At 44.4% G+C, this 19749-nt stretch overlaps 1 protein-coding gene across 2 annotated transcripts in view; it reads left to right on the forward strand.

The window, feature by feature from the left end:
* CFTR (CF transmembrane conductance regulator) overlaps positions 1-19749 on the forward strand; it is a 1194762-nt gene that overhangs the window by 991518 nt on the left and 183495 nt on the right. For both annotated transcript variants that reach the window (XM_086919414.1, XM_086919415.1), the window contains one exon: positions 7240-7390. In XM_086919414.1, coding sequence (XP_086775540.1) covers positions 7240-7390 — 151 coding nt within the window. The remainder of the gene's footprint in view (positions 1-7239; positions 7391-19749) is intronic.

Here is a 19749-nt window from a genome sequence, read left to right on the forward strand (position 1 = left end):
CAACGTAGCACAGTACATGTATCAGGTGTTACTGTTTGAGGACTCTTTCCTAACTACACATTTTAGGATGTGGCGCCAGCATCTTTCTAAGCTTCTAGGTATTGAATCTAGCATTAGAAAACAGTTGTGTTTGCAGCCTGAATTCAAATGCATTTATTTGATTTGGTCAGATTGTTTTTGAAGCACATCAATATACTTTGGCTGCACTAGTGCTGAATAGAAGAGCACAGAGAAAAGCAATTATTTAACCAATGAATAGATGAATTTAAAAGAATGTTTCATACTCAACCTTCCTCCCATTGTCTGCTTAAACAGTGAACAAAATAAGCGGGCTTTTGTGACAGGTTTTCAAGCATTCACTGGCAATCATGAGAAGCTTGTAGAAAGAAACAGCTTAAATCAACGCACAATGGTACCCGTGGAAATACACAAGAGTGGCCAAAAACAGGGAAATTATTATGGCCGATTTTCGGGTTTGTGGTGTGCGCTCTAGTCGACGGGCGTATACGCGATGACGCGTTACGCCGTAGGCTGGAGCGGATAGGCGCGCATGCGCAGAAGAGCAAATGAAAAGGCGCGAACGGAGGAAAACGGCAGTTGGCGACCGGAGCTTGACATAGTTAGACACTCGGCGCCCTTGGCTTATATCTTGCTTGTTATTGGCAATAAACGGAAGTTCTACACTCTTCCCTGTGTCAGCGTGTCCTGTGGGGGGAAAAGTACAAACATTACAGTGGCGACGAGGCTGAGATCCGGACACCACCAGGTGCAGTGGAGACGGCAAGAAAAAAAAAAACCCCCACGGCCCACACCCAAGAGCCAGCAAGGCACGGGTCCTGCAAGGAAGAGCAGGGGCGTGGCAGCAGCGCAGCAGCACGGCCAGGAACACCAGCCTCACAAGTCAGGTTAGTGTGGCCCAAGGCCCCAAGAGCCCCCAGGCAGCAACCTGGCAACCAAGGGAGACACCCCCAAGCCAGAGGAAGGGGGGAAGACAGCGCAGGAAGCGCACACTACGAGGGACAATACCCCAGGTAGCCCAAGGGGCCAAGGCGACACGGCAGTGAGCGTAGGAGCGTCCGGTGCGCCTGCCCAAAGGGCCCAGGAAGGAGGACCCAGAGGCGAAGCCAGAATGGCGAATCAAGCGTCGGCCCTAATGGCACCCGTCCCGTTCCTAACCAGACCAGGCGAACCCCAACTAAAATGGGAGGACTGGAAGGAATATTTCCTCAATTACATTGAGGCCCTTGAGGATGAAGGCGAGGGTGAATACAAGCCGGAAAGAAAAAAGAGACTGTTACTCCACAACCTAGGCCCAGAAGGGGTCAGGGTGTTTAAGAATCTGGTGCCCAAAGAGAGGGGTGCGGCGGAGACGGACGTCTTTGTGAATGCACTGGACGACCTGGACAGCCATTACCGCCCAGCAGTGTGCGTCTCGATAGACCGCTATAACTTCCAACAGAGAAAACAAGAGGCAGGAGAATCCATTGATGACTATGTGGCAGCTCTCCGCCGGCTAGCAATCACGTGTAGGTATGGGAACCTGCAGGATGAATACATCAAAGACCAAATTGTAATGCACACCACCAGCAGAGCAGTCCAAGACAAGCTATGGACGATGAATGAGACAACCCTGAAAGAAGTTGTGGCGATGGTCAAGAAGGCGGAAATGTCGAAGAGAGGCGCAGACGCGGCAAAAAGAGAAAGTGGGCCGAGACAGATGATCAACAAGATTGATGAGGCGCCACAATCCAGCAAGCCCAAAGGCGCTTACGGAGACCCGAAGAAGGACACAAGAGGGTCTGGGAAGCAGATGTCTCGCCCCAGCCAGGGAACGAAATTCGCGTGCTACAGATGCGGCAGCGCGGCGCACGCGGCCCAGGACAGGCGTTGTCCCGCGTTCCGCGCCAGGTGCTCATTCTGTGGATTGACCGGTCACTTCGAAAAAGTCTGCCGAAAGAAAGGGACGAAGTCCACGGTCAAGTGCATCGACGCGGCCACGGCCAACGTAAGTGAGGAAGACGACCAGGAAGAGGATGACCTGGTGCTGTGCATAGAGGATCAAGTGCTGGACGTGTCCGGTAAGCGAAGGGATAAGCCCCGCACCAACATGCGCATCGGGGGCGTCAAGGTACATGTGGCTGTGGATTCAGGGTCCCCCTGGACCATCGTGCAAAGATCGATATGGGAAGAGGACTTTGTGCCAGTCATAGGACCCGACCTAGAGCCGCCGGACATCAGACCCATCTCGTATACCGAGGATTCCATTCCACTGGTAGGATGCAAGGACTTGGAGTTCGAATTCAGAGGACGGTCGGCCACGTGCACCCTGTATGTAGCAGAAAAGGGCCCATCTGTACTAGGATGGAGAGACGCAGGTGATCTCGGAATAATACTCAATCCTGGAGGGAAAGAACAGATCCTGCTGACGGACGAATGGCCCCTCTCGAAGGAGGAAGACTGGAAGGCAGCATACCCCAAGGTTTTTGAGGGCACGGTAGGCAAACTGGACAAATTCGTGCATAAAATGGTCCTTAAGGAGGGAGCAGTACCAGTAGTGCACAAGGTCCGGAACATACCGATATCCACGAGTGAGGCGGTGCGCCAGGAACTACGGAAGTTGGAAGAACTAGATATCATCGAGCCAGTGGACAGTGCAGAATGGCTATCGCCCTTGGTCGTGGTTAAAAAGCCCAATGGAAAGGTCAGGCTCTGCGTAGACCTGAGGGAGCTCAACAAAAACCTCATAGTGGAAAGGTTCCCGCTCCCCAGAATAGAGGAGATGCTAGCAAAGACGAAAGGCATCACCCACTTCTCCACCATAGACCTCACGTCTGCATATTACCAGATAGAACTGCACCCATCGAGCAGGAAGTACACAGCCTTCATAACGCCCTTTGGATGCTACCAATTCAGGAGAATGCCCTTCGGCCTGGCATCCGCTGCGGCCGTTTTCCAGAAGTTGATGCACAGGTTGTTTAAGGACATATCGGGAGTGCAATACTTCCAAGACGACATCCTAGTGATGGGCTCCGATAAAGGCGAGCACGACAAGAAACTACATCAAGTGCTGGGAGTGCTGCAAGGCAAAGGACTGACGGCGGAATGGAGCAAGTGCAGAATTGGGTCTCGCTCAGTGACCTACCTAGGGCACGAGATAGGAACGCATGGCATCTCGCCGAAGGAGCAAAATGTGAAAGCAATAAAGGATGCCAAAGCCCCAACAACCAAAGAGGAAGTGCGGTCATTCCTTGGAATGGCCGAGTATTACAGCAAGTTTGTCAGACACTTTGCCACGAGAACGTACAGGATGAGACAACTAATCAGACACAATACAAAATTCGAATGGGACAAGGAGGCCCAGTCCGAATTTGAGTCCATTAAAGACTGTATCAGCCATGCCATCCCTTTGCAGGGGTATGTCCCCACGGGCAAGACTATAGTAACAACAGACGCAAGCGACAAGGGCTTGGGGGCTGTCTTGGCGCAGGAAAGGGAGGACGGTACCAAAGAAACCATCAGTTTTGCATCCCGGGCGCTGTCCCCGACGGAACAAAGGTACAGCGTAATTGAAAAGGAGATGCTGGCGGTCACGTGGGCGTTGAGCAATTTTCGTCAGTTCATATGGGGCACGAGATTCAGGCTCCAAACGGATCACAAGCCACTCATCAAAGTGTTGACGTCATCGGGCCATGACACAGCCACCCCGAGGATAGCGAAAATGACCCTGAAGTTGCTAGATTATACATACGACGTAGAATACCTGCCAGGTACGCAGAACAGGGTAGCTGATTACCTCAGCCGAGCATCGGCCATGGAAGAGGCACCGGGAGAGACCCCGGACACAGAGGAGATGGTCGCCAGCATGGAGGATCACGAGTCATCCATCAGTGCGCAGGAATGGCAGGCGGCTTACGAGCTCGATGAGGAGAAGATGGAAGTAAGGAAACATCTCACGTTGGGGTGGCCGGACAAGAAGAAGCTAACAGAGGGTGTCCGACGTTTCTATGAAATGAGAGAAGAATTGTCCCTGAGTGACTCGGGGATATTCTTGTACAGAGGAGAGAGAGTAGTGCCCCCAGTGACGCTGATACCCCGACTACTGAAATTGCTCCACGAAGGGCATCTGGGCATAGTGAAAACCAAGGCGTTGGTCAAACAGATGTATTGGTGGCCAGGAATGGATGTCCACATCGAGAGACAAGTGCGGGAGTGCGGACAGTGCCAAGGAGCGGACAAGGTGCTCCGCCCACTCCGACCAGCACTGGGGAAGTTCGACACCCCGCATGGCCCCTGGGAGGATGTGGCCATAGACATTCTGGGGCCCATTCTGGACAGTAGAGGTGTGAATAAGTACATCTGTGTGTTAATAGACAAGTATTCTAAGTGGCCAGAAGTGGACATACAAGAATCGATGGATACGGACACGATCTTGAAGTTCCTAACTGGGGTGTTCCTCAGAGAAGGAATACCCAAAACCATCCTCAGCGACAATGGACCGCAATTTGTGTCGGACAAGTGGGGGAGATACATGAAGAGGAACGGGATCGTGGTGAGACACACTGCCGTGTACCATCCAGCTTGCAACGGCCAGGTCGAAAGGTTCAATAGGGTGCTCATGGGCTCCATCCAGGCAGCCATATCGCAAGGAAAAGACTGGGAGGTGGAAGTGATGAACATGCTATGGGCCTACCGGATAACGCCCTCTGTAGTGGGGTATAGTCCGTTCCAAGTGTTAAGAGGACGGCATCCCTTCACCCGGGACAACGTAGCATGGAGGGAGAAGACCCTCACCAGTAAGTGGTCCCCAGCGGTGGTGCAGCACAATCTGGAGAAGGCCCAGAAGATCTATGCAGCACACTATGACAAGCGACGCAGCACGAAGGAAACGGCGCTGGAAGAAGGGGAGTGGGTTAGGATTAAACTCCCCACCCTACAAAAGAAGGGCGAAAGCAAATTCAGCCAGCCGTTACAAGTCAAGGAGGTGCGTGGCAGGGCGGCTCTCCTCAGTGACGGCAAGGTCTGGTCACAAGATCGCATGGCCAGAGTCAACAAAATATTAGTCTGGCCCAAGGTTGAGGAAGTCGAAAGATGCATGGATCACCCAGAGGTCAGGCCTCCTTCTGAGTTCGGCACAGACAACCAAGGGGAAGGTGCAGGCGATGACAGTGAAGAGGTTGTCCTGAGAGCCAGGCCGATCGATGGAGGAGGAGTACAAGCGAATGCAGAGCAGAGAACAGACGTGAGAGAAGCTGGGGTGTCCCAAGGAGAGACAGAGGCGAGAGAGAACATGCCGGTAAGACACACCCGCAGCGGAAGGGCAGTTGTAGTGCCCTCTCGTTATAGTGACTTTGTGATGGATGGACACTAGCTTGGTGCCGGCCCCCCCGGGCGCCCCACATAGACAATGTTCACAGCTGGAGGACACTTTACCGTTGGGGGGAATGTTATGACTTTGTTTTTGGTAAAGGGGGGAGATATGTGGTGTGCGCTCTAGTCGACGGGCGTATACGCGATGACGCGTTACGCCGTAGGCTGGAGCGGATAGGCGCGCATGCGCAGAAGAGCAAATGAAAAGGCGCGAACGGAGGAAAACGGCAGTTGGCGACCGGAGCTTGACATAGTTAGACGCTCGGCGCCCTTGGCTTATATCTTGCTTGTTATTGGCAATAAACGGAAGTTCTACACTCTTCCCTGTGTCAGCGTGTCCTGTGGGGGGAAAAGTACAAACATTACAGGGTTATCCACATAAGATAAATTTACATTCAATAAATGTAAAAAGCAATCAGTTACTTAGCGAGCGTTCATTCTGATATAGCACTGATTATACTTATAAATACTTCATCTCTTCGTTTCTAATGCTGCTTCGTTTCTAATGCGGCTGTTATTTTTCACTCCGTTCCAAAATGTGCAGACATGCAAATATTCACTTCATCTCGCCTGCTTTGTGTGACTTTACATTCAAGCCGTCTTTACACAAATAGTAACAGTTGTTTGCTACAAACTTGTATGTAGATTGAATACCATGATTGCATATTTTTCTTCTAATTAGTAATATACACCCATCACCTGAGCAGGATATTCCAAGAACAACCTAGTAGACAACTACCTGGATCCATAACCTATTGTGGTTGAGTAGAACTTGTTAGTTTACTTGCAGAGTGACTGTGAAGTGTGAAGTCCTTTTGTTTCAAAATGATTTGGCCTTCTTCTGCATGCTTTGTGGAATGTGGGGTACTTACCTTTCTTTATTTACATTCTGCCACAAATGAAGTCTCCTACATAACAGTGTGGGGCCAAAGAAGCTTGAGAAGTTGGACCACTAACTACCCTTGCTTTACCTTTGGCATATCACATTCCTCTTGCAATACTCAATTTGCATTTATTTCGAAAGCTAATATTACCTCTTTGTAAGAGCGGCATTCATTTGAATGTTGGACAACAAATGAAGTGGATCAATGCCAATAATGGCTGGCAGAGAACATTTACTGTATTGTTTCAATGGTTGTGTTTTTGTTTCTCCTTATTTATTTCAGAACGTTCTACTCTCAGTGAGGGTAAGATTCTATAAGGGATTAAGTACCCCCTGCCGTACATTATAAGGATATTGCATTGTCACTGAGGAGTCCTATAACCATATGGAGAAACAAGGCTGAAAGCTGAGTTAGTTTATGAATTATGGAACTCTGAGGTTACTTACAATATCCTTATCATGTAATACGGAGGTACTTTATCACATAAAATACATGTTCACACATCACCCGTCCCACAAACCACTTAAAACCTTAAAGCATAGCTCTTTCATATGAAAAAGTAAGTATGGTTGCAAACATGAAGAATAACAATAAAACCTCTAGTGCAAAATTAAACACAACAAAAACCTGTTAGATATTTGTTGCAAACAGATATTAGAAACAGTTCAACATGTTAGTTCCAAAAAAAAGAAGCTGAACTCTATATGTAACATTTATATTGCTTACTGTGATAATATATATATAGTTACACAGTGATTAGTAAGTACTCTGCATACATGAGGTATTATACACATCTCTTAATTCATTAATTGATTCCTTTTGTAAAGGCTCGCTTCATTCACAAGGTACCCAATGCAATCTAATATATATTGATTGGTTAACCTCCCATTTTTTCTTAATGACTATCTATTTGCAACCATTGCATTAAATATATTGCTAAATGAACGTATACACTGGTCATATAAATGTATTATTTTTATTCCCACAGCTGGTACTAATTGTGATTGGAGCTATTACTGTAGTTTCACTTTTGGAGCCCTATATTCTTCTAGCAACAATACCCGTGATCATAGCCTTCATTTTACTGAGAGCCTACTTTCTCCACACATCCCAACAACTGAAACAACTGGAATCTGAAGGTATGAACATTCATCATTTATACCTAAAGCAATCTGTAAGTGGTGATATGTGAAAAACAAAGATAAATACCATATGTTGGCCTCAATGGTAGTGGTAATCACTGCTGAACAATGATATAGATTTAAATACTGTGATGAGCAGGAAACATGCTAAATATCAGAATAAATACTGTACAATCCTTCACAAATGTACAAACACAGTAAATAACTGGTGATATTCACTGTATTCTGCTTACACCACTGAAGCTTCTATAATATATGAAGATCAAAAGTATAAATATTGTGATACCAAAATATCATGTCAAAAATATTGATCACAAAATTATTGTTTTCCTATACATATAAAGATAAGTATAAAGATATCGAAAAAATATGTTTTACACTTATATTGAAAAAATACATGCAAAATATTGTTTATAAAATATATATATATATATATATATATATTGTAAATAAATCAATCTTGAATATTTTAACATATAACATTAATATAATATAAAACTAATATGCTTAAATAATATTTATTATATATATATAAATATGCCCTAATTTAAACAAACACACAAATATGTATGTGTGTATGTTTACATACACATATATAATGTAAATCCATTATAAAAAATATTATTTTTTATTTATATTATATAATTTTCAAATTTATTTCTAATTGATCAATTTAACAAATATATACATATTTATATACACATAAAATAAGAATAACAAATAAACTGCACGAAAATGTATATATTTCCAATGTAATTATACATAAAAAGTAAGCAATAGATAAAAATACATTTTATAAAAATTATCTTAAAAATTACATACATTTATATGTATAAAAATATAAAATCAAATACACAAACACATAATAACAATAGATATTTAAACAATGTTAACTAAACTATTAAACACTATGGATAATGCATACACTATTCCCACTCCAGTTTGTGCAATAGTAGAGAAAGCTTTGGGCTCAGGAGGGGTAAAAGATAATATTCCCACTCCAGTCTGTGCAACAGGAGGAAAAGCGTTGGACTCAGGAGGGCTAAAGGTTACTATTGTCACTACAGTCTGTGCAACAGTAAGGAAAGCATTGGACTTAGGGAGGGTAAAATGTACTATTCCCACTCGAGTCAGCGCAACAGTAGGGAAAGTGTTGGACTCAGGAGGGAAAAAAGTTACAATTCCCACAACAGCCGGTACAACAGTAGGGAAAGCGTTGGACTCAGGAGGGATGCAATGTACTATTTCCACTCCAGTCAGTGCAACAGTAGGGAAAGTGTTGGACTCAAGAGGGGTAAAAGTTACAATTCCGACTACAGCTGGTGCAACAGTAGAGAAAGCATAGACTGACGAGGTGTACACATTTTATATTCCCTACTCCCGTCTGTGCAACAATAGGGAAAATGTTGAACTCAGGAGGGGTAAGATTTACAATTCCCCCCACTCCAGTCTGTGCACCAGTAGGGAAAGCATTGGACTCAGGAGGGCTAAAATATACTGGTCTCACTCCATTATGTGCAACAGTAGGGAAAGTGATGGACTCAGGAGGGATAACATTTTCCATTCCCACTCCAGTTAGTGCAACAGTAGGGAAAGCATTGGACTAAGGAGGGGTAACATGTAATACTCTCTCTCCAGTCTGTGCAACAGTAGGGAAAGCGTTGGACTCAAGAGGGGGAACATTTACTATTCCCACTCCAGTCTGTGCAATAGTAGGGAAAGCGTTGGACTCAGGAGGGGTAACATGTACTACTCCCACTCCAGTCTGTGCGATAGTAGAGAGAGAGAGAGAGTAGTTCACTTCAAACAAATAACATAGTTTAACAACTCTGTTAAATAAAAAATAATCTAAGTATTTAAAATAAAAAATGATGGGCCTTATTGCGATGCTGGTCGGTTTGACCGCCGACACACATGCAGCTGATCTGACCGCCGTAGTTTGATTTGACCACAGGGCTGGTAGTTGTAATGTCGTCAGCACATGCCGCCTCCTTGCAGTACGTCCTGCATGTCGTGCATGGCACACGGTGCACAGAAGTAAGTGGAGGACTACATGTGCCTTCAGGGATACTTTACATTGGCCTATGATCGCCCGGGAACCCGTTTGGGTTCCTCGATCCCGGGTTTCTGCCATGAAAAGGCTGTTGGAAAAGGATACAGGATACCAAAGGCAGTGCTTGCTTCAGTTCCGCCGCCATTCTGCTATGCTCCTCCGACTGCTGCACCATCAGGATCTTTGATCTTGGCGGAGGTGGTGGTGCTGCATCCAACAGCTGTGGATACGACTGCCTGTATCGTGATATGGCGGTCGGACCTATGGGCTGTCGGCGGTCCGACTGCCCCATGAACAACTGTCAGCGGTCAGACCAGCAGCGCAATGAGAACCTATGTGTCAACATTTTCACTTTTTTTTTTAAAATACATAATTATTACAATTTCTAATACTTAGATCAATTAAAATAAATAATATGAATTTAATTGAAATATGCTATATTCCCACAATCAGAACAGCAAACAAAAAAACAAACAAATAAATAACAAAATGTTTAATATATGAAAAAATTATTTTAAAACTAAACAGAGCACACGAAAAATATAACTTAACAAATACAATAAGTTACATAATTATCAATTAAATAATTAATCAAACATTAAAAATAATTATCAGTAAATTATTTCTTAACTTCCCACCCTGTACCCAAACAACCCAACAACCCGTACCTAAAATATATCTTACAAGTTATAATAATTAAGCAATTTACATAACTAATTATCAATTTAATAATTAATAATACATAATCATTAATTAATTATAATTAATTACCTTCTCACCCTTTACCCATACAAACCCAACAACCTACAACTGAATATATCATAAAAAATGTCTTCGTTTCAAAATGTACATAACTAGTTATCAATTAAAAGAATTCATATCAATTCATTATAATTTATTAACTACCCACCTGTTACCCCCACAAACCCCACAACCTACACCTAAAATATAACTTAAACAAAATATTTACACAATTTGCATATTTAATTCTCAATTAAATAATTAAAATGTATTGTTTATAAATTATAATTAATTTACTTCACACACTGTACCTCTACAAGCCCCACAACACTCTATGATGCTAGAAATTACAATTAGCAATTAAATTACATTTAAAAACAACAACAAATTTAAAACTATATTTAAAAACATTTACAATAATTATACAACTTCTAACATATAGAATTTAAATATATACTAAAATACATATCCATAATTAAAAAACAATATTATTTACAACAATATTTTCGTAAACATTATTAACAACATAGATATTTTTGACATCGATATTACTTACCTTAGAAAATTGATAATATTGTCAACGATATTCCTAGCTCACGATATTTGTCTATCACCATATTAAAAACTCGATATTTGAGTGCCTTGATAATTTTAACTCAATATTTTGTGTAAATACCATCATATATATGTTATTTATATAGCATGAGTGTAGCATGAGCCTAGAAAAAACTAAACATGATGAGGTTTTACAGTAACTAGTGCAAAAGAAGGAGGACAGAGAAGGGAGATCAGGAATGCAGCATCAGTGGCAGTGGTTTACAGTGGAATGAGAAGTATTCTGGGTAAGGATTAGGTCAGTGAGCAGAGTGACAGGTCTTTAAATGGTATACAAAGAGGTGGGAGTAGAAACTCTTCAGGGGTGGTTCAGAATCTGAGTAGATACCATCTGACAAGTTGTAAAAGATGGATTTTCAACTCCTTGTGGAAGTGGAGAAGGGACTGTGCCTGGTGAATGTGGACTGGGTTTGGAGTCATAGTATGTCATGGGATGGGAATGTCCTTGTTATAGTAAATGGGTGTGGCCCCTTCCCTGAATGTCCGACTGCATGTGAAACTGGTACCCTAACCTTTCTTTGGTTCTGGTATCACAATAATGTAGTGTGTGCACAGACGCCAAAACCTCTTGTGTCACCTGGAGAGGTGCACCAAGTGAGCCCTTCCTGTGGGTACTGAACTTCTGACACGTACTGCTAATCTTCACTACTTCGACTCATACTCTTCCTCGCTACAGTCCTGACTTAATGGGGGACTCCATGGCTTGTGCACAGTATTCTTGTGAGCTATCTTCTTGTGAGCAACTAGTCACCAAAATTTGGAATAATGGCAAGACTGTCTGTGTGCTACACATGATTTATCATCCACCGGGTGATAATCTGCTCTTCATAGAGTAAATCATGGAGATCATTAGCTTGTGTTCGGACCAACTATACCATATCTTCCTTGAAGACTTTAACCTCCGTTGGAATGACACTAATGATCTTTTAGTCTGCTCCTTTAAGGATATTCTCTCCGATCTCAACTTCTCACAGGTCTGTAAGGGACCTACCCACAACAAAGGCGCCACCCTCGACCTTATCATTGCTAAAGACAATATCATACAACTGGGTGACATTCTACCATGTGACTGGTTGGAGCATCATCAAATTTCCTTCCACATCCTGGAAAAGATCATGTGCAGACAGGGACAACCGCTTAAAGCTAAGCAACTGACTCACAACCTGGGAAACATCAAGATCAATGCTCTAACTTCCATCACCAAGAATAATCCTTCAGCCTCCCCTTAATATGACCAACCTTGACAATCTTTCTGATCACTACATTAGCACTGTGGCTAATATTTTTGACACTATTGCGACAAAGCAACTCAAAAGGATTCCAGTCAAACAATCTAAACCTTGGTTTAATGGTGCTCTAAATGATGATCGACTTAAACTTATGCTCGCAGAGAGGCTCTGGAAAAATATGCCTTCCGCCACAAACCTCTCTCAGCTAAGGAAGATGAAAAGTACCTACAACAAACACATCTGCAGTGCTAAAACTGACCATTTCAGGGCTCAGCTGGACGCTGCTAAAAATAGACCCAAGAAACTCTTTGAAATCATCAAACAGCAAGCGAACCACTCTTCCAACCCTACCTCGACTCCCACGACTTCTCTTCCTAGTGGGGAGGACTTCTCAGTGCACTTCTCTGAAAAAGCTAGACAAATTGTACTGCAGCTGCAACTTGGCTTCCCATTTTGCGGCCCCTGAACTACACCGCATCATAAAGTGTATTTACACATTGGTTGTTCTCCCAAAAATGACGCTTCTTTAAATTCCTTTCATCTTCCAGATTTCACTGAGCTGCTCCACGATATGGCATCCCTAAAACCTTCCAATCATTTCAAAAATTCACTTCCTGCTAAGTTTTTTTAAGATCTCAATGCGGCCATTCTGCCTCTTTGGTCCTGAATCATTTATGAATCTACCTGCAGGGGAGGATCCCTGATTGTCTCAAAATTGGGCAAGCCACTCCCATCCCTAAGAAGCCCAACATTGATTTATTTGATCCTAACAACTTCTGGCCTATCACCATCATCACAACTCTAGCAGCTAAATTGCTCGAGAAATGCGTCCACAAGCAGCTCTGCAATCATGTAGAGAAATTTCAACTCCTTTACCTCTACCAGTCAGGTTTCAGAGCAGGACACAGTACTGAAATAGCCTCTAACTCACATTGTGGATGACGCCCTTGATCAAAACGTCCCTTGTCTTCTGATCCTTCATGACCTATCCTAAGCATTTGACACCATCAAACATGAAAAGTTGATTACTCTTCTTCAACATAGGATAGGTCTCTCGTGCCCCATCCTAAAGTGGTTTGCCTCTTTCTTACATAACCGCCCACAAAGAATCAAAGTTAACCATTCCCTTGCAACCAGTACCCCTGTCAGGATTGGAGTGCCTCAAGGATCCGCCCTCTCACCCACTCTCTTCAAGCTTTTTATGGAACCACTTACTGTCATTCTGAACCATTCTAACATTCATTGCCACATGTACGCGGATGACACACAACTGTGCTTGAAGATCTCCTCTCCAGGTGACATAATAGCCTTAAATGATGCTCTCTCACAAACTCAGCAATGGTTAGCCCAGAACCATCTTTTGTTAAATACTCTCAAAACTGAATTCCTTCTGATGTGCCCCCCACAGCCACTCTGCACCCACCCTGCACTGGCTGAAACAACTCACAGCTCTTAACTGCACCCCTCATGTGGTGGACTCCGCTAAATCGTTAGGCATTACCTTGGACAAATACCTAAATATGCAAGCTCACATCAGTGCTACTATTAGGGGAGCCAACTTTAAACTTAACACCCTTAACCGCATGCGCGCTAGCGTTATTCTGCTCGCACGCTGGGTTTTTAAAAAACGCACTTTGCGTGACGAGCTGGGCTCGTCATCAGCGTGCGAGGAGGCTACGCCATGACGAGCCCAGCTCGTCATCAGCGTCGAAGGGGTTAAGAAAATCAAGCCTTTCCTTCTACCTGAAGACATCCGGCCTGCAGTATAATCCCTGGTTATCTTGCGACTGGAATACGGTTTAGTGACCCTTGCTGTGCTTCCTAAAGCGAGCTTGGCCCGTTCAGGGCCACTCTCAATGCATCGGCCAGGCTCATCACAGGCTCCGAAAAACACAATCACATTACCCATGACCTTATACAACTAAATTGGCTGTCTATTGAAGCTAGGATATGTTTTAAGATAGTCTGCCTAACGCATAAAGCCTTACATTACTACACTCCGGCTTATTTGGTGAACCAGCTTGTACTTTTTGGCTCTTGTCGGAACTTAAGAGGTACGTCCTCCCTCCTTTTAAAACCTCCCAAATTCGAAAATAAAAGAACTTATAATCGTGCCTTCTCCGGTCCTGCTCCTAGAATTTGGAACGCTCTTCCTCCCGAGATCAGAGCCAATCCTTTTCTTGCATCTTGGATATTCCTGAATGAACATTAACAGCATCAACCTGTACTCCTTCTCAAGCCCCCCTGTTTACAAATTTAGTACTTATCTATGGTGTTGAGATTTACTTTATGGTTGTCTGTTAAATTGGTATTTCGCTCTAGGGCCAGTCTGAAACTGTACCCTCCCCTTTTTGTTTGACCCTATGTTGACTTATCTAGATCATTTGTTACACTGTGCTGGTTTTATTCATGCTTTTGCCACTTTGTACAGCAAGGGTCATGTTTGCCCTTTTGAAACTTTTCAAATAAATAAATATATACAATTCACCCATACAAGTTAAAATAAAAACACACATACCTCATCCAATATGGCCCCTACAAGAAGTAATCAGCTTCAGACGTATATAGACAGGGCTGACGTGTGCTTCCTGAACTACTCAGCAATAAAGTGTATTAATATTTTTCTCCCGTCTTCTCTCAGGGATGGAAGAGAGGGAATGTAGAATTGTGGTGATGAAGATCCCCAGTAAGCAACCCACGGCATGATTACGACTTTGGTGGTGTGGCAGCAGGCTGCCGCTCCTGGTCCTCACTGCCACACAGCCAAAGCCATATTCTCCTGGTCTGGCAGGCAGGGCTTTGGGGTCCTAGGCGGTGAATCTTAGAAAGGCAGCGCAATGGGAACACCAAAACAAGTTCCTGCACCACATGGACTGTTAATACCATTCTGTGCGTGCAGGAACCAGGGGTGCATGCAGACAGGGGGGTAAACCATGTACCCCCCTGCATACATCCCATGGCCCTGAGGCACTAGGAGGCCTTGTTGGGCCCCATTAGTTGCCTCCCTCCACAATTTTCATGGCAAGTTCACCGCCATGAAAACAGTGGTGGCTTTACTGTCCCGCAGCAGCACCGCCTGCATTTTATGGACCTCAGACAACCGAGCCACGGCAGAGGGATCCCTGATCCCCGGCCGTTGCAGCAGTCGAATGACGGTCCAACTGCCAAACTCAGAATACATTGGTCAGTCCACCGCTGCGCACTGCCACCGCTGTGCCTCACCAAGTTTGGTGGTCCAAGGACTGCCAAACTCTGAATCAGGTCCCAAGTCATTCCCTACCTCATCCATCTTCCTCACCACAGTCCTGCCTTAATGAGTATATACAAAAGCTGATTTAGAAGAAAAAAATTGGACTCTCCAGTCATTGAGCAAAAAGTGTTTTTATCGAAGAAGGGCCAATAAATGAAACTATCACCATATACATCACTGGACCTCTAAAAAGACAGCTAAGCCAAGAACAAAAATACTTCTTCATTCTCAATTTATAATCACCAATTAAAGTAAGATGGTTGACCCAAGTTGCAGCTGCACATATGTCTTTAAGGGATGCACCCTTGAACGCTGCCCACTAGGAGGACATCGCCCTCATGGACAAAAACTGTAGATTAGAGGGAACAGAAAGATGAGATTTCTGATATGTCAAAGAAACCACTGTCTTGTTCCAGCAATCCAAAGGGGAAATAGTAGGACTGTGACCCTTATTGCCCATACCATAGCTGATAAACAAAAAAAACAACTTTCCGGAAAGAAGCTGTCCTTTGCAAATAGATTATCTCACCTAACCTTCTGCCTGAAGTAATGGCAACAAGGAAAAAAAACTTTGAAGCTAGATATACTAAAGAAATCAAAGGGAGAGGCTCAAAGGGGGTTCCTGTAGGAAATTGACTACCAGGGGAAGTTCCTAAGAAGGAACAGGTGACCTTCTCTGACCTTCTCAAAAGAAAACATCTCAGGAGGTGGGAAGCTAAAGGGTCGAACTTGGATATAGGAGGAACCCTGCTAGCCCTAATTAATTGCAGCACACTGACTTCCCAAACTTGAAACAGCTATACCAAGAAGGAAGTGGAACCCATCTCTTAGGAACTCAAGCATCTCCCTTCCCTTGCAAGCACACCACAGAGAATAATTGTGCCAATGCCTCTCATAAACCCTAAGTGTACTCTTTTTTCCTAGAGTTCTGGGTTGAAAGGGAAATGTCAGAATAACAACCTAAACATTCCAGTCTCTGCCTCTCAATCTCAAGACCCCTAGAGAGAGGCGACGGAGAGAGTTACCCTGAAAAGAGGGAAACCTGAGAGGAGAAGGAACAATTTGTAATATCCATGGAGGTTGAACTGCTAGATGGAGTATCTAAGAAGGGCACCAGGGTTGATGTCTCCATGTGGGGACCACTAGCAGAACTTCCGAGTGTTCGTCCCTGGTTTTGGAAACTGCTCTACTGATGATTTGAAAAACATGAAGGAGACCCATGGGCCAATTGAAACTCATTGCATCTATCCCCAGGCCTTCTGACATGGAAGAAGGGTGCAGATGTTCCTAAAGAGATCATCTTCTGGACAAGCAAAAAGGCTGCCCAATGGAGCTTCAGAACTATCTTTGATCTTCTGTAACAACCTAAGGCATATGAGGCGGCAGAATGTCTGGCTCCACAGGTTCGCATGCCCACTCTCCCTCACTGTCAGGGACAGAAGGTTCAGTTTAGCCCACTTCTCTAGCTGGTGTTACGGAGAGGCCTACAGAGGAATCTGGTTGTCCTGTAGATGATTCATATAGGCCCTTATGACCTAACTGTCCATTCTGATCTTAACTGCTTGGTTTATGATCTTTGCAGCAGAATGTATAAGGGCTTTGAGCACAAACGCCACTTTTTTCCAATTTTATGAATTCCTGGATTCCACCAGAGAACAGACACCTTGAGCTGCTTCCCAGCCCAAAGTGCTCGCACCCATTGTTATTGTGAATGGATGTGGGGGCGATTCAATGTAGTCAACCACCACTGTGACTTCCTGAAATGGTGGGCAGGATCTGAACTAGAGCATCAAAGTCCGGTGACACAGGATTACATTGAGACAGGAGGTGGTACACGAGGGGAAGTCGAGCCTAGGGTACCAGAAACAAGGAGGCATCCACATATCCCTGCATTTTCAGCCATTCCCTTGATGGAGTCTCTCTCTAGCATAACAGATTTCTAAGGTGAGACAAGCGCTTCCATTGACTGGCCAGAGGTAAAAAGACCTTTCCCAGTTTTGTGTTGAATAGGGCTCCAATAAATTGAGGTTCCTGAGATGGAGTCAGATGAGACTTTCTGGCGTTCAATAGGAACCCTTGAGTTTACAGGCACTAACAAACTAGCTGGACGGCTTGTAGGCTTTGGGGAAAAAAAGCAGAAATTAGCCTGTCATTTGGGTTTGGGAAAACCAAAAGACCATGGAGTGCAGGTTGCCCATCAATGGTGCCAAGATCTTAGTGCAAACTCTAGGAGCTGAAGAGAGGCCAAAAGGGAGAATATAGAATTGATAGTAGAGGCCGAAGGCACAGGCTTTCAGAAACCACAGAGAAGGGTGCATAGTAATATGCAAGTAAGTATCCAGAACATCTATCAATGCTAAAAAAAATGTCTGGAGAGATGAGAGGTATGATATTCTGTACGTTCACCATCTTGAACCTTTGATAGGGGAAGAACATATTTACTCTTTTTAGACCCAGGATGGGTCGAAACTCACCTAAGCTCTTCTGGACTGAAACTATAGGTGCATGGCATCCTTCTCGTCTTCCGGGACTGGAAACATTGCTCCCTTTGCGAGAAGTTCTTGGATCCCTTTCTGTAACGGTTGAAGTTTGACTGGGTTGCATGGAACCGGAGTTCAGAAAAAGACGTTACCTGGAAGGGAGGAAAATTCAATCCTGCAGACTTCCCATACCACTTGTAGCACTAGGGTGTCTGAAACGTCTGCTTCCCAACCTTTGTTAAAGAACTTCATGCTCCCGCCAACTTTGACCAGATTGTCATGACTTTGGGTAGACTGTGGGAGCTCAGGAGACACCAGTTTGCCACTTGGACTTGTCTGTGGAAGGAGTGACAAGGCCACTTCCCCTCCCATGAAAGGAATGACTGGAAGTCTTTGTTGAAAGTGATTTAGCAAAAGCTGTATGGAATACAAAACCTCTACCCTTACCGGGAGTTTCGACTGATGTATGAAGTTTGCGATATTCAGCCTATTTCTCACCCGTGTCTTTCAGCTGGGAGCCAAAAATCTTAGTACAGTTAAACAGGAGATGGCTCATAAAGGTCTTTTACGGACTATCTGCATTCCAGGTTCTCATCCGGATATGAAGTTCTCACAAAAATGGCTGTACCACAGTCCACAGCAGTGGAAAGGGAATCAAAGGTTATGTCAGATAAAAATAAGACCTGATGTTTCATGATCGCCAGTTAGGATGTGCCATCTGCTCCTTATTGCAACACCTCTGCAAAGGCTTGAAAACCATGCAGGAGCAACTGGACTGTATTACTGGTGTAGGCTCCCACCCTGATCGAAAGATTTGTAGCAGAGTAGGATCTTGTAACTGCACATTCCACCTTCTTGTGAAGTCTGATGGGGAAGTATCCTCAAAAATAATCATTCCTGTGAATGACAACCCTACCATAAGATGAGTTAGCCCACCTTTTCCATTGAATGGAACTCTTCTGAAAAATGTATCAAGATATATCACCTAAATAGAAACCAAGGAAAGCCCAACTTTTCAACATCAGACATTCCCTAGATAAAAGTCCTTGAATGGCATTATGTATTGGTAGCCACTCTGGCTCCGTACTTGTATATTGTACAAAGATGTTGTCTTCATCCAACTGGGTCCTGTCTCTAGAAAGGAAAGGCTTTCTTTAATGTGTATATATTTGTAACAAAGGAGGGAGGGAGAAAAAAGTGGATTCGTTCTCCCCAGATGATTCACATAAACAAAATAGAATCCACTCTGGTAGTGGTGCTGTTCCCTACAGTGGTGGGGAGCACATCGGGTTGTTAGAATACCCCTCACACACCCACAGGCCCCTTGGTGTCATTCTACCATCATTGGGGTCTTCGCACCCCTCTACAGAATGCGGCCTGCTATGACTAACGGCTGCGTAGGAGCACTTCAGATGTATTATGTGTCGGTGTGTGGAGAGTGGTTAAGTGTGAGTGGTGAGGTGGTGAAAACGTGATAGTTTAAAAAAGTACCTGGCTCGTAGGGTGTGGAAAAATAAAAAAATGTATTAAGCCCTCGGCTGGTATTGTTAAAAGGGTGCAGTGTGAGATTGTTTACTGTATATTTAGGTACAGCAACCTCAGAAAGTGCGTCGACATGATTCGAGGTACAAGGGCCCCTTCTTCAGGACGAGGATATGCACTACTACCCTCACCTTACTCACATGTAGTGGGGTGTGATGTTGCTGTGGAGGGGGATGTCAAGTATCAGGCGTGCAGAGGCGTTCTGAATGCATTATAGTCATTTTAGGAGTTTGGCCAAGGCTCCTGCGTAGACGGCGTTTCTGTAGTCCAACCTGCTGCTGACGAGGGCCTGGGTGACCGTTCTTCTTGTTTCGGTGGGGATCCACCTGTAGATCTTTGGGAGCATGCGGAGGGTGTTGAAGCAGGAGGACGAGAAGGCGTTGACCTGCTTTGTCATGGAGAGAGTAGAGTCGAGGACGAACCCCAGGTTGCGTGCGTGGTCGGTG

Source organism: Lissotriton vulgaris, chromosome 1_1 (assembly GCF_964263255.1).
Source record: "Lissotriton vulgaris chromosome 1_1, aLisVul1.2, whole genome shotgun sequence".
Taxonomy (NCBI): Eukaryota; Metazoa; Chordata; class Amphibia; order Caudata; family Salamandridae; genus Lissotriton; species Lissotriton vulgaris.